General features: G+C 47.3%; 1 protein-coding gene across 2 annotated transcripts in view; it reads right to left on the reverse strand.

Moving 5' to 3' along the window:
• Positions 1-14,408, reverse strand: part of Myrip (myosin VIIA and Rab interacting protein) — a 163,860-nt gene that overhangs the window by 17,426 nt on the left and 132,026 nt on the right. For both annotated transcript variants that reach the window (XM_050141690.1, XM_050141689.1), the window contains exon 11: positions 9,903-10,142. In XM_050141690.1, coding sequence (XP_049997647.1) covers positions 9,903-10,142 — 240 coding nt within the window. The remainder of the gene's footprint in view (positions 1-9,902; positions 10,143-14,408) is intronic.

Here is a 14,408-nt window from a genome sequence, read left to right on the forward strand (position 1 = left end):
ATGGCGGAGGAAGCAGAGTTCAAGGGGAAGCTATCTGTGTCTTGTCTTTATTATCAATGACTTTATTTCCTAGATGATCTTATTGTCTCAATATCACGTGAAATAGCATCTACGGTGTGGGCCTGAGGGTGGCTTTCTGTATGAAGAGTTAGGAGACCTGGCGAGACTCTAGTTTCGTCTATTATGGGTCCTTAGCCAGGCCATTCCTCAGGTCTAGAATTTTCTGTAGTCATCCATACAATGAGAATACTGACAAAGAACTCTTCTGAGGCTCGGTAGGTGCTGTGTGTCAGCTCACACACCGACCTCAAGCCAGTCTCCAGTGTTCTCTTTCAGGGTAGACAGGAAGAAACATTCCCTAGCTTCCCTTGCAGCTGGGGGTGACACATCACTGAGTCTGAGGAGGAAACCAACTGCTGTGGGATGATGCTCTTGTACACTGTAAAGATTTGTCACTCAAATTGGTTTAATAAAATGTTAATTGGCCAGTAGCCAGGCAGGAAGAGGAGGAGATGAACGAGCCATGCTAATAAAGGTACTGCCACGTGACAAAGCATAGAAATAGGGATTAATTTAAGTGTAAGAGTTAGCTAGTAACAAGCCTGAGCTATCAGTTGAGCATTTATAAGTAATATTAAGCCTCCAATTTAATTATTTGGGAAGTGGTTGTGGGCTCCTCAGACCAGGGAGGCTGGCCCCACAGACGCTTATGGTCACTGGAACAACAGTCAGAATAAAAAATGACGACAAATATGTACCAAATCCCAACCTTTAAGCAACCAAAGAAATAGGATGGCATAGAAAGGAAACCATGAGTGCATTATGGGACAAGCAAAACTCATGATTCCCCTGAGGGATGTAAATGGAATCCCAGCATGCCTTAGCTTAGGTGAGGCTGGTGATTACATGGCTGACTCACCATAGGATGTGTCTGATCAGAGGCACACACTCAATGTCACCTGAGAGCCCCCAGGACCGATGATGTCACCTCTGTGAGCCCCCAGGACTGATGATGTCACCTCTGAGAGCCCCGAGGACCAATGATGTCACCTCTGAGAGCCCAAGTGTTTGCTCCTATGATCCAGACTACATTGCAACCCCGCAGAAATATCAAACCCACCATGTGTGCCACACAACTCATGTGGCAGAGAAGCCCACACACAGGATGCAGAGGGCACCTGCAGGGAGAGCCCTCAGCAGAACCACAGTGGCACAGGGACAGGAGGGACCCTTTTACTCACTGACCTCTCACTTTGTGGACACACTGCTTTCTGACTCACCCACGGCTGACAGCGAGGCTGATCTGTGAGAGCCACAGAGTGGGGCCTCAGAGATGGGTCAGATAATGAACATTTGTCCTACACGTGTAAAGGTCCAAGTTCTTTAAAAAAAAAAAAAGCCAGGTGTGGAGATGTGTGTCTGTAACTCTTTCTAGGGAGGTAGAGACAGGCAGCTCCTCGGGGCTCGCTGACCAGCCAGTCCAGTCTAACGGACCTGAAAACACACACACACACACACACACACACACACACACACACATGAGAGAGAGACAGAGACAAAGGTGTGCAGAGAGAGAAAGAAACTGAACACACAGCAACGTGAAGAGAAACAGTTTTGTTCTTGGGACCAGATATTTCTATGTATTAGCAATCTTTGCTAACATCATTTCATAGAGAAAGAGGAAAGAACAGCTTGTTTGCAAAGAGGGAGCACCTGAGACAGAATTCAGAACACTCTAGTAGACACGTAGGTAGCACCTGAGACAGAATTCAGAACACTCTAGTAGATGCGTCCAGCCTTCAGCCTTACACAGCTGATATTTCATCCCACCCTTAAAGATGAAGGTGCAGGAGGAATGTGAGCCTAGAAACCTTGGTCCCCAAGGCCTGTGTCCTTCCCACCATCCCACCACTCCAGCATCCATGGGTAGAGGTCCCCGGACCCAGTGTTTGCAGAAAGTGATGCTGAAATATGGTCTTGGAGGCAGGGTTGGAGAGACAGCTCATCTCTCATCAGTTAGGAACACTCACTGCTGAGCATCAGCCCCTGACTGGTGCTTCCTAAGTGCCTGCAACACCTGCGGGATCCAACACTCTCTTCTGGCCTCCATGGTCACCAGCACATATATGGTGTACTTACATACATGTAGTCACTCACACACATAAAAACTAACTCAAAAAATCCTGAGGGGCAATCAGGTCAGTGAGTAAAAGGGTCTAAAGGAAGGGCACCCCCTGTCATTCTTCTGCCTCCACCAACAGGTGTCACTCAGCATAAGCGTATTGCCAAGGCCAGGGTGAGACCGAGTCACACAACACGGCTGAGAGCTATCCAGGGATGCACTCCTGGCCTGAGCCCACCAGGGCAGCACGGCACACACTCACCATAGTGAGGGAGAATGCACACCACAGCAGAACCCAGACCCACAGTCTGTCTGCCACTTTCTGTCCCGAATTACAGATGCTGTCTTGGTTTCATGAAATGCTTTTAATTAACAGAGCAACAAGCAAGGAAACAAGTCCCCAAATGCCTGAATTTCATGGCTTTGTCTCCTTTTCAAAGGTAAGCAAAACACTCCATATGTCCCCGCAAAGAGCTGAGAGAACGCGTGTTTTGGTTCTCATGAACATAAGGCCCTTGGCAGTATCTCCAAAAACCCATCAAAATATATCCCCCACAGACTCACGACTCTGAAGAGACTCATGAAAGACGGAGGTGCGAGGAAGTTGGGACCTGATCTTAATAAATTAGCATGTGTAATAAGCAGATACAACCACACATACCAGATATCAGAGGAGAGCCGGCCTCTAGGAAGGACTGAGGGGTGTGTGCAGGTATGTGTTTGTGTACGAGTGCACAAGTGCATGTGTGTGTATCTATGTGTGGGTGTGTGCACGTGAGGCAGGTGCCGTGGAGTCCACAGGAGGGCATCAGATCCCTTGGAGCTTGAATCACAGGCAGCTGTGAGCCACCAAACGTGTGTGCTGGGAACAAACTCAGGTCTTTGCAGGAGAGGAGCAGGCACACATGCACTTGTGAGCCCCCCTCCAGCCCCCAGTTTGCTCTTTTTACAGGATCCCTACCGCCCTGAAACTGAGAGGTAGGCTCCGCTGGCTGGCCAGTGACCTCAGAGATCTGTTGTCTCCACCTCCCCAGGGGTGGGGTGGCAAACATGTGTTGCCATGCCTGGCTTTTTATGTGGGTCTTAGGGATTGAATTTGGATCCCTATGTCCTCTGGGTGGGTCCAGTGTTGCTTGATTTATGACGCCGCTTGAAGGCACATCAGGACATGGTCAGAGTGATGGGGGCAACCATTGCTGGGCTGTTATCCTTGACCCAGCCATCTTGAGCGGGCAGGAACTTCTTCCCTGGTCCAGGAGTTGACTGTGCCCATTGATCTGTCTGACATGTGTGACGGCTGCTCTCTGTCATCCGTGATTGAAACTGATTGTTAAGGTTTCTGCTTGGCTCACAGTAGCCATACCACCACCAAGGTATGTGCCAGAAGCCCGGGGAGGCTGAAAAGTCACCCTCTGTATTCAGTGCGTAAGGAAGTAGCCAGGGCAGCCCGAATGACCTTGTTACTTACAAGTCTAGCCCTTCCTGGGTATCTTTGCCTGACCCTTGTTCTGCCTCCTTCCAGGCTCAGTTCAACCCACTTGGTCAGAGGTTCCAACTGTCCAGCACCCATCCTCTGGATTTCCTGCCCAATGGTGCCTGCTGTCCAGACCCATCTTCTGGACTTCCTCCCCTCGAGTCTACAGTTTTCTCATGGAAACACACCCATGGCTTCCTGGGTATCCGAGTGTCCCCCTCCCCCAACAGAGGCTGAGTTCACCCATTAGGAAGCAGACTCTTTCAGTCACACTGCACTACAGCTCCTAGATCACCCTAGTGATTATTTGCTGACCACTTAAGTGGGGACCGAAGCCCTAACTTTGGGCCCCAACTCCTCACAGGAAGAATTGGCTATCTCCATTTTGTTCCTGCCTGTGCTTGCTGCTGGGGTCTGCAAAGTGGGGTACCTGTTCATTCTTTTACCAGAGTTTGAGTGCGTTCTCCTCCTATGTCCCCTACACCCTTCCTAAATGAGTGAACAGTAGTTCCCATTACCAATTACCTAAAAATAAAAACACCAAAAAACATAACAACAACAAAACGCTATGGTTCTTAGGTCAGGGAGATGACTCAGTAGGTAGAGGGTTTGCTGTTAAACCTGATGACCTGTGTTTGTTCCTTGACTCACACAGAGAGAGAGAGCTGACCCCTGCAAGTCTATGTGCACATGTGTGTCATAGCACACACACACACACGCACGCACACACTGCATGTTAAAAAGGTTCATAGCCTCTTTTTCCCAGTTAGGGGTGGGGAATGAGTGGGAATCATGAAAGAAAATGAGTTACATTGAATATATTTTAGGCTCTACTTCTCATGAGTTTAGTTACTGTGACTTTAAAGCATATGCACAGGGTCTCACCAGGAGATCCGCTCCAGCCCTCATACACAAGGTCTCACCAGGAGATCCTCTCCAGACCTCCCTTTGTTTTTCTAAACATTTCTACACTGTTTTTGACTGCCTTCCATCAGATAATTTTGATGTTGAGAGTCTTTGGGGGATGTTAACGTCTGGTTTGAGTCCCTGCTCTGAATTACATTGAGCTCCTAACCTAACTTTGGAAGAAGCCATCTCTATGCCGCTCTCCTTCAGGCCCACTGCTCCACTTCTTGGAGATCTGCAGTTTTCTTGCTCAGTTTTAACTTCACATTTTTTCTTTGCTCTTATTACGGTTGGAGTTAGTCCCCTTTCTTCCATCCAACCTCCTGTTTGAGATTCATACGCAGCTTCTTAGCTCACAGAAAAGTTCCTGGCTTCATTAGAAACTACTGAAATGGGGGTTCAATGTAAACCCCTGTTGGAATACATTGCCAACTGGTCAGAGGTTGCAGTCTGCCACAGTCTAGCAGCTTTCTCTAAGCTCGGCAATATGGGAACTCCTTCCCTCCCCAGAAAGGCTTCCTGCTTGCTACCTGCCCTCATCTGGAGAATGTTCCTGGGCTGACCTTATTTAAAATCCATCTCTAAACCAGATGCCTGACTCATCTTTAGCTTGACCCTTGGCACACATCCCTACTAAGAAGACTTGTGCTAACAGCTCTTCTATAGAACACTACTGTGTGGTGATATTTTGTTTGGGCTGTAACAAATAAAGCTTGCTTGAAGATCAGAATGCACAGCTAGCCACAGAGGCCAGGCAGTCGTGGCACACACCTTTAATCCTGGTACTTGGGAGGCAGAAACAGACATATCTCTGTGAGTTCAAGGCCACCCTGAGCTATACGAGATTGAAATAGTGTGTGGGTACTGAGGATTGAACTTGGATCCTTTGGAAGATTATCCAGTGCCCTTAACTGTGGAGCCATCTTTCAAGCCCTGACATTAGTTTCCAATTAAATTAGTAAAATCTCAGTGCCCATTCCATATGTTGGATCTTTAAGAAGAACTATTATAAACGATATTGCTATCAGAAAATGATCGACAATGCCACTGCCTAAGGTAATATGTCATAACTCATATCTAGAACCATATCTAGAATTTTGGATCCAGGAGAGACTTGGACACAGTAGGGCGTATGTGGGAGATCTGGCTACCAAAATGTTGCCTTTAGACTCACGCCAGTCCCTGGCTTTTCTTCACATCCCCCTTTCAGGAGTGCTACACCCTAGAGGGAAGTACTTCCAAGAACCACTCAGCCAGGATGTTGCCCTGGAAGCATTAGGGTGGCCCCTACCCAGAACTGGAAAAGTTGGTGCTCATTTCTGATGGTGGCAGTTATAAAATAATCCCATGATAGTTCAGAATTACATATAATAAAGGGTTATTTATTTAGGGGAGACACATATTTCTGCTCTAGATCATAGTCCTCTGTACAAATGGGGAACAGGAAGAGTCTAGCAGCCAGAAGCGAGAGCTGGAAGCAAGTGAGTGCAGGCTTTACAGCTGCATTCATAGTATAAGAGACCACACCCAAGTGGACTTGTATCTTAAAGGCTATTGGCAGAAGGAGTGGAAGAAGCTCCCACAGCATCTCCCCCTTTTGTTTAAAAAAGAGAGTTCTAAACCCAATACAAAACTATATACACTAGTAACAGATATCAAGTATAAGATTAGAATTATAACCAGCATAAACAACATTAAGCAAGGAACATTTGCTAAGAGTTTTAATAAATATTCTATCCTAAGGAGTCTAAGTCTTATATTGGAAATGGCTTGGCTAGATCATAAGAGGACAGTAACTACAATTATCTAATCTTCAACTCCATCAAAGGCCTGAGAAGGGAGATATTTTTCTTCCCAGGCTCCAAGCACTGCCGTTTGGAAGGTTGTGGGGTCTGAGGGAGCAGAACAGCCATTTAAAGAAGAAACATGACCTCTTTGCACAACTAAGAGGTTTGGGACTGACCCCCAGGATCTACAAGCTCATTCTTTAGCAGTTTCTTGATCATCACTGGTCCACTTACACCCAGCCAAAGTGAACCATCCAGGCCAGCTGAGGGGTAAATATACCTATTGCCAGGGTCTGACTTCCAGCAAAGAAAGAAACTATGCTTTTAAAGAGATTTTGCTGCTGTTGGGCAGGACCAAGGAACCCCAAGTTCTACAGAAAGGGTTGCATTACAGCCACCAAACTGTCATTAGTGTCACAGTCATGCATGCACCTGTGTGTTGGCTCTGGGGAAGCAGCAACAAATGCAACAGGGGCAGGTCCCTGTGAGGTCTAAGGTTTCCATGCTTTGATGTGTGTGTGTGCACGCATGCATGTATGTACATGTGTGTGTGTGCGTGTGTGTGTGTGTTGTATAGGCTGGTAGTGGCTGCATCATGGGAGATGTCACAGCTACATTGACCTTAAAGATGGGAACTTGAGGTTCAGCCCCATGCAGTGCTCCCCCACTGACATTCTGCAGAGCGTCAAGGGCACCAGCTGTGGACACAGATCTGCGTCTGTGTGCTGCAAGGCATCGAGCTTGCCATTCTCAGCCCCAGCAGATGGACACTGTTTTGTGAAGCTGATTTTCCTGGAGCTTGTTCCAGGGGATATGCTAATTAACATTTGCTGGGCTCCCACTGTGCGTGAAGCTTAGGCTGCATAATTCAAGCCTCACAACTCTGAAAGGCAGTGTGATTATCCCTGTCCTACAAGGAGGACAAGATATGTTTATCCAACCAACAATAAAACCTGGGCTGGATCCTAGGAATCAAGTTAAAAGTAAGACAGACACCCAGACAGACAGACAGACACAGGCTTGCTGACATCCTGAGAACAAGTACTGTAATAGCAGGGTAGCTGGGCTGCTGAGTGGAGAAAGGACTGGAAGGTCCAGGAAGGGCCAGAAGCCATAGGAGACCAAGGAAGAGGCAAGGGTTGGTGGACAGCAAGAAAGGACAACGGGAGAGTGCCTGAAAGCAGCAGTAAGAGCTAAGACATCAGCCTAAGTCCAGAGTTTGCAAAACAACAAAACACGACACTTTTAAGCCATCTCTGTACAGTACATTTCTACGCTTAGATAACATTTAGTCTGTAAATCTGTATTTCTGCTCTCCAGTTGTCATGCCTACTGGGGGAATGTATTCTTTTGTTGTTGTTTTTAGGCATTGATCTTCATGTACAGAGAATGATAACGTTGAATCTTCACGAACTTGTGGTGGACTGGGGGGCGGACTTGAACTCTGAGGAGACTACACACTTGGGAGTCTAAGTGAAGTTGAACATGGTTGAAGGAGGGCCTTGCTACTCCCCCAGTGGCCCTTCCTTTCTTGCACATTGTTCCTGGGAGTACACATGGCAGACAGGTGGGTGTGGCTAGAGGTGATCCCAGCTGGCTGGTGACTGTGGCAGCACGCGCCTCATCTCAGCATGCCTTCCTTGCCACTGATCCAGCACAAGTTTTTCTTAGAGCTTTGGGATCACTAGGCAGAAAAGTCAACAGGCTATGGAGTCTGGTAGACAGACATCATGTGACAGTTTCCAGTCCCCAGTGCCTATGCTGACCACCTGCCATCACAGCAATCAGCTGGTTCAGCTACTTCGCAGAGTGTGGGAGCTCCCTCATGCACGCGAGGGGCAGCAGGAACCTGTGAACTTCCCTGGTGTACCCCTGGAATAGGGGAAAGGCCTGAGAGGCGAGTTCCCACTAGAACCATCTCTAAGTGTGAAACATAAGAACCCCAGTTGCTGGGGGATGAAACCCCACTGGAGCTAACAAGAGGTGATCTGTTACAAAGAGGGGAGTTCATGATTTGAGGTCAAGGTTTGTGATACATCCTCAGTTCAGACACTGGACCCGGGCCTTGATAACCCAGGCTCAGTTTCCCCACCTGAAAAATCAGCGGCAACTATACCAAAGGGTTATCTAATGAGCTTGCCTGGTATCTAATAATCAATCTACATCAACCAATCAATCATCAATCAATCAAAGGGTTATTTAATGAGCTCTTCAGCTCTGATACTGTCCACCCAGTGTCAGACTCTAGAAGCTTGAAACAACACTGGCTACTGAGTGGTACTGAACCAGATTTTCTTTTTGGTTTACATGGATCATTACTCTGTTGGCCATGGTGTTTGCAGAGACTCCCCATAATCAATCTGTCTGTCTGTCTGTCTGTCTGTCTATCTATCTATCTATCTATCTATCTATCTATCTATCTATCTATCTATCATCTATCAACTATCTATGTATCTATGTATCATCTATCTATCTGCCAGTTACCAATCTATCATCTACTGATCTACTATACAGGTATGTGTCTATCATTCATTTATATAGCTATCAATCTAACATCTACCTATCATCTATCTGTCTATTGCCTATGATCTATCTATCCATCATCCATCAATCTGTCTATCTACCTACAATTTATCAAGGGGACACTTGGTGTATCACTCCCTTCCCTCCATTGGTGGCAGACAGGGATACTCAGCACCAACACGTCTTGGGAAGCTTTAGAGGGAAGGCAGCCCAGTGGACAGAAGCAGAGTCGGGAGGTGGCTGCGATCCCTTTCTGCCGGGGCTGGCTTATCTCCCACGCTTTTCAAACCATGTACCTAGGTTTGTTTGTAAGGTAGGGGAGGAGTGTGGACTGAAGAGCCAGTGATCGGGGTTTGGGATCCCGAGAACAAGAATGACATGTTTCAAACACAGGGATTCCATATGAGATTGGTTTCAAAGGGAATCTTGGGCTGAAAAATAAACAATTTGGGATCTGAAAATGGAAGAGATGAAGAGTCCAGATGGCCACGCCCAACACCAAGCTCTTGTACCATGGACAGGAGTCTCTTTACCGCTTTAACGAGGGGTAGGTGCAGAACCCCAAACCACAGGCTAACAGGAGAGGAAGAAGAAACAATGCTTTTCAGCAGAGGCAACAGGGAAGGTCGTGGATGCCAGACTCAGAGGTGAAGGTCAGCAGGAGTGGATGTGGATGACTTACGGGCAGTGGTGTCCCCTCCTTGATGGTCCCTGGCAATGACTGAGAAAGTTCTTCTCTCCCGAGTACATGGGCTGAATACTATGGAGGAAGCTCTCTGGGGCTAGGGCATCTCCGCACACACACACATACATAAACATACACATATGCACCATGTGCACACATACATGCTTGCACATGTGTACACATACACACTTGCACACACACACATGTACACACTGCTGCTGCTGCAGGGAGTGCAGTCTGCAGGTATCTCTTGGCCCTTACTTTTTTCAGCTTCTTCTGGATGCACACACACAAGCATGCCACACATGTACACACACGTGCACGCGCACACATGTGTGCGCACATACATATTCATACCGCAGCTGCCGCAGGCAGCACTGTCCACAGGCATCTCCTGGCCCTTACCTTCTTCAGCTCCTCCTGGACGTCCTGGCTGTTCCCCTCAGATGAGAAACTTTCCTTCTGGTTCTCAGGTTCAGTCTTGGGCTCAGACTCCTGGTCCTCCCCAGAAGAAGTCTCCTTTTCGCTCATTTTCATGGCTAATTTGTACAGCCTGTTTCTCAGCTTCTCCTCTGCAGAGTCTGTGCTGCTCCGGGAATTCTGAGCTTCGTTGCTGATGTCAGTCTCTGACACATTGTCTGACACCTGTGTGGAGCCAGAATCAGGAGATAGAAGATCCTCTGTGGAGAGGGCTTCCGAGGAGAGGAAGCCCAGGGCAGCGACAACTTCCCTGACTCGATTTCCACTTTATTTGACTTTAACACATTCAACACTTGGCTAAAGAGTTACATAGATGAGTATCACACTTGGAATATGTCTGAAGCCATGATTCTCTGTACGTGGGTGGGTGGCACATGAACCACGGAGAGGACAACCTTAGCTATTGTTCCTTAGTGTCTTAGACAGTGTTCTACTGCTGTGAAGAGAACCATGACCAAGGCAACCCTTATAAAAGAAAGCATTTAATTGGGTCTGGCTTCGAGGCTTACTCTCTTATCATCATGGTAGGAAGCATGGCAGCATGCATGCGGGTGCTGGAGAAGCAGCTGAGTGCTACACCCTGATCACAAGTAGAGGGTGCTCACGCCTGGGTCTTGAATAGGCTTGAACACTTGAAACCTCAAAGCCTGCCCCCAGTGACACACAGCAGCTAACAAACCTCCTAATCCTTCTAATCCTTTCAAATAGCACACTCCCTGGTGACTAAGCATTCAAAGATGCTAGTCTATGGGGCCACTCTTATTAAAACTACCACACCCAGCCACAGCCTGCCTTGTTGGTTTTTGAGACAGGATCTCTTTCCACAGGCCTGAGTACTTTGCTCCTTTCCAAGACTAGGGCTTCTCCTCTGCAATTTGGAATTCCCTGATTGTGCACCTCAGCCCTGGGTTAGCTCTGACTGCCTCTGCCTCACTGGGTTCAATTCTCACTTCTCTGGAGCTCACCAAGTAGGCAAGCTCCATTGATCCAACTATCTGGCTCCCCAGGACCAGGACTCCAGGCACACACCACCGTATCTGGCTTGTGCATATGTAAGCCATACTGTGTGACACCCTATATCTGCAGCCCCCCATTAGTTAATAACCGTGCCTCAGGTTCCTGCTTTTTATTTGGTGGTTATATGCTAAGCTCCTTCTATGAATGTGACTCTTACAGGCTGGTGGAACCAAGGAGGCCATGAAGACTGTGGCTCCTACTGCATTCTTGGTTTATGGCTGTGCAGCTGTGCACCGAAATGTTCATTCTCTCCACATGGGACATTTATGCCACCCCCTCTCACCTAAAGCTCAGTGGACAGCAAAGAAGAGGGAGGAGAAGAATGTAAGCCTGAATGGGGAGGAGTATTGTGACACAGACATGGTGTGACCACTGCAGTCAGGAACCTGTGACAGACACACCACCTGCTGGACACGCGTGACCACTGCTGTCAGGAACCTGTGACAGACACACCACCTGCTGGACACGGCGTGACCACTGCACTCAGGAACCTGTGACAGACACACCACCTTCTGGACACTGCGTGACCACTGTACTCATGAACCTGTGACAGACATGCCATCTTCTGGACACGGCGTGACCACTGCACTCAGGAACCTGTGATAGCTAGACACGGCATAACCACTGTGACACGCTCCCAGCATGACCACCACACTCAGGAACTCACTGAAGCCATGGTTACCCACACAAGGACAAGTCAACAAGACCAGCCAGCATTGCAACAGGCAGCGCTATGGGAACTCTGGATTAACACAGGCGTGGGAGCAGGGATGGGGAGAAGATCTCAGGTGGGGGATGTGCAGGAAGGTGTCTGAGGGAGTGGGGGAGGGCTTGAGGGTGGTTAGGACTGAGATCCACTCATACACATGTATGAGACTGTCAAGGAATATACAGATATTTTGAAGGATTGAAACATCCCTAAATCAGTAACACAGCATGCCGTCGGGTCTCCTGGGCTCATTTTAGGCCTCTGACGTTCCTTGAGAATCAGTCTATCTATTTTTAGGACATCATTTTTCACAGCTCTTGTTCTCTTTGAAGGAGGCTAAAAAACAAAGGGAAAATTTACTTATTTTTCAAATGGAGTCAGACTCATTCTGTTTTGCAACTACCACGTGTTCGCTGGGCATTTTATAAACCTACAATCTCTGACGGGATCTTTGTAATCTTCTTTTATCTTTAAACATGTTCTACTCACTATCCATCACACTTATTTCCCGTCATTTTTTTAAAATATTTATTTATTTATTTATTTATTTATTTATTTATTTATTTATTTATTATGAATACAATATTCTGTCTGTGTGTATGCCTGCTGGCCAGAAGAGGGCACCAGACCACATTACAGATGGTTGTAAGCCACCATGTGGTTGCTGGGAATTGAACTCATGTCCTTTGGAAGAGCAGGCAATGCTCTTAACCACTGAGCCATCTCTCCATCCCCATTTCCCATCATTTTTATCTGTTATTTCTGATGAGGCAAAATGGACAAAAAGAGCAAACTGAAAGAGAATAGAATCTCAGCTAAAATACCAAGTTAATAAACAGGAGGAGAGTGAATAGCCCGGCAGGGGGATTCACCTGTGAGATTCATTCCATTCTATCTCTCCACACACAGCTGAGAACTCGATTTCTTCATATAGCAAAGAGAAGAACACTGTTGGGGAGACAAGGAGGGCACGTCACAGCCGTCAGACAGCTCAGAAGAGGGACTTGGTGTGGAGGGACCCTGACAACCGGGAGGGAGTGGACAGTCACCCGACCCTGACAACAATGAGGGAGTGGACAGTCACCCGACCCTGACAACAATGAGGGAGTGGACAGTCACCCGACCCTGACAACAGTCAGACTGGTACAGCTAAAGAAGACCTGGGTTTTCTCCCAGTTAGATGTCTCAGACTCGAGCACTGATGAGCCAAAATTAGTCCACATGAGGGTGTTTAAAGCAAAATATATGAAGTAGAAAGTTTTGGAAAATCATTGACTCACAAGAAAAGAAAAACAACTGGAAATGCCCATGAGAATCCACCCTGAGGGCCTCGTGAGATGACCAAACTCTTAGCGCACTGGATAAGGAAGAGTTCCTTTGTCTGGGTTGTGAGAATGGCCGGGAGGAATGGTCTCTGAGTAGGCTTAGGAAAGATGAGAACGTTTCCCTATGCCAGTGTAAGGTCAGACATTCTTCGGGGACACAGAAAGACCCGGAAGACCTGAGGTGCAGAGAACAGTTTGGTGTCATCAGGAGAATAAGGCTCAGAATGATAGCACAGGGCTTGGAGGGAAGGAGACACTGTGTCTGGGTGAGACTGTAGAGTCCAACAGCACCCGAGGGAGAGGAGCTCTCCCCAGCAAAGCAGCCTGCTGCCACTTACACCGCGAAGCTCTCCTTTCCAAGGCTGAGAAGTTATCATGACTCATGTCTGGTTCCCACATGAAAACATAAGAATTAGTTCATGATGACTTGGGTCCACATTCTGCAGACATGGATTGAGGACCCACTGTGTGCTGTCCTGTACTGGCCACTGGGGAGTAAAGGGGAAGATTATTCTTCTGCATTTATTTATTGATTAATCAACTGATTGACTGATTGTGTGCAGGCCCGTGGGCATTCACAGGTCTCAGCACACATGTGGAGATCAGGAAACCCCTGTAGGAGTCAGTTTCCCCGTTCTATGTCTAGGTTCTGGGGATCCAACTCAGGTTACCAGGCTTAGTGGCAAGCACCTTTACCTGCTGAGCTATCTTGTAGGTCCAAGATTCTTAACACATTTTTAGAGAATAATTAGGACCTAGAATGCTAGATGCAACCAAATTTACACCAAGAAAACAGCTCCACAAATGAATATAACCAAAACCAAACCATTACAGGAAGCTAAAACAGCAGCCACCCATACCCCTCAAGTTCCCATCCGGCAAGTGCACCAGCCAGCTTCCATGTTAAAATGGTGTTTGGCAAACAGCCTTACACAACCTTGCCAAGTCTTCTTCTAAAATTATGTGCGCAGACCCACAAAAGGATGGCACTCTCCCATGCCAAAAGACAACAGGAATCAGCTTGTTGTCAGCAATAGAAGGAGAATCTTTCATTAAACACAAAACCCATAACAAGAGGCAGGAAACTAGGCAGGTAGATCCAGCTGTTCTCTTCCTTGTAAGTAGAATAATTTTTGGTTTCTTCTCTTCAGTACCCCAACAACCTCAAATCTTGGTTCAGAAATGGCAGATGAATGCATGCCACAAAACAAGAAGCAATCAAACAAGCAGAAGGCAGAGCCAACTCTTGTACATCTGAGAATAAGTCTTACTTTCAATTCCCTCATGTGCTACATAGAAATTAAATTAATTATGTGCCTATGTGTGGGTATGTGCATGTGGGTGCAGTGCCTGTGGTGGCCAGAAGAGGGCATCAGATTC

The sequence above is a fragment of the Alexandromys fortis genome, unplaced genomic scaffold (genome assembly GCF_014885135.2).
Source record: "Alexandromys fortis isolate MF-2015 unplaced genomic scaffold, M_Fortis_MF-2015_v1.1 scaffold_44, whole genome shotgun sequence".
Taxonomy (NCBI): Eukaryota; Metazoa; Chordata; class Mammalia; order Rodentia; family Cricetidae; genus Alexandromys; species Alexandromys fortis.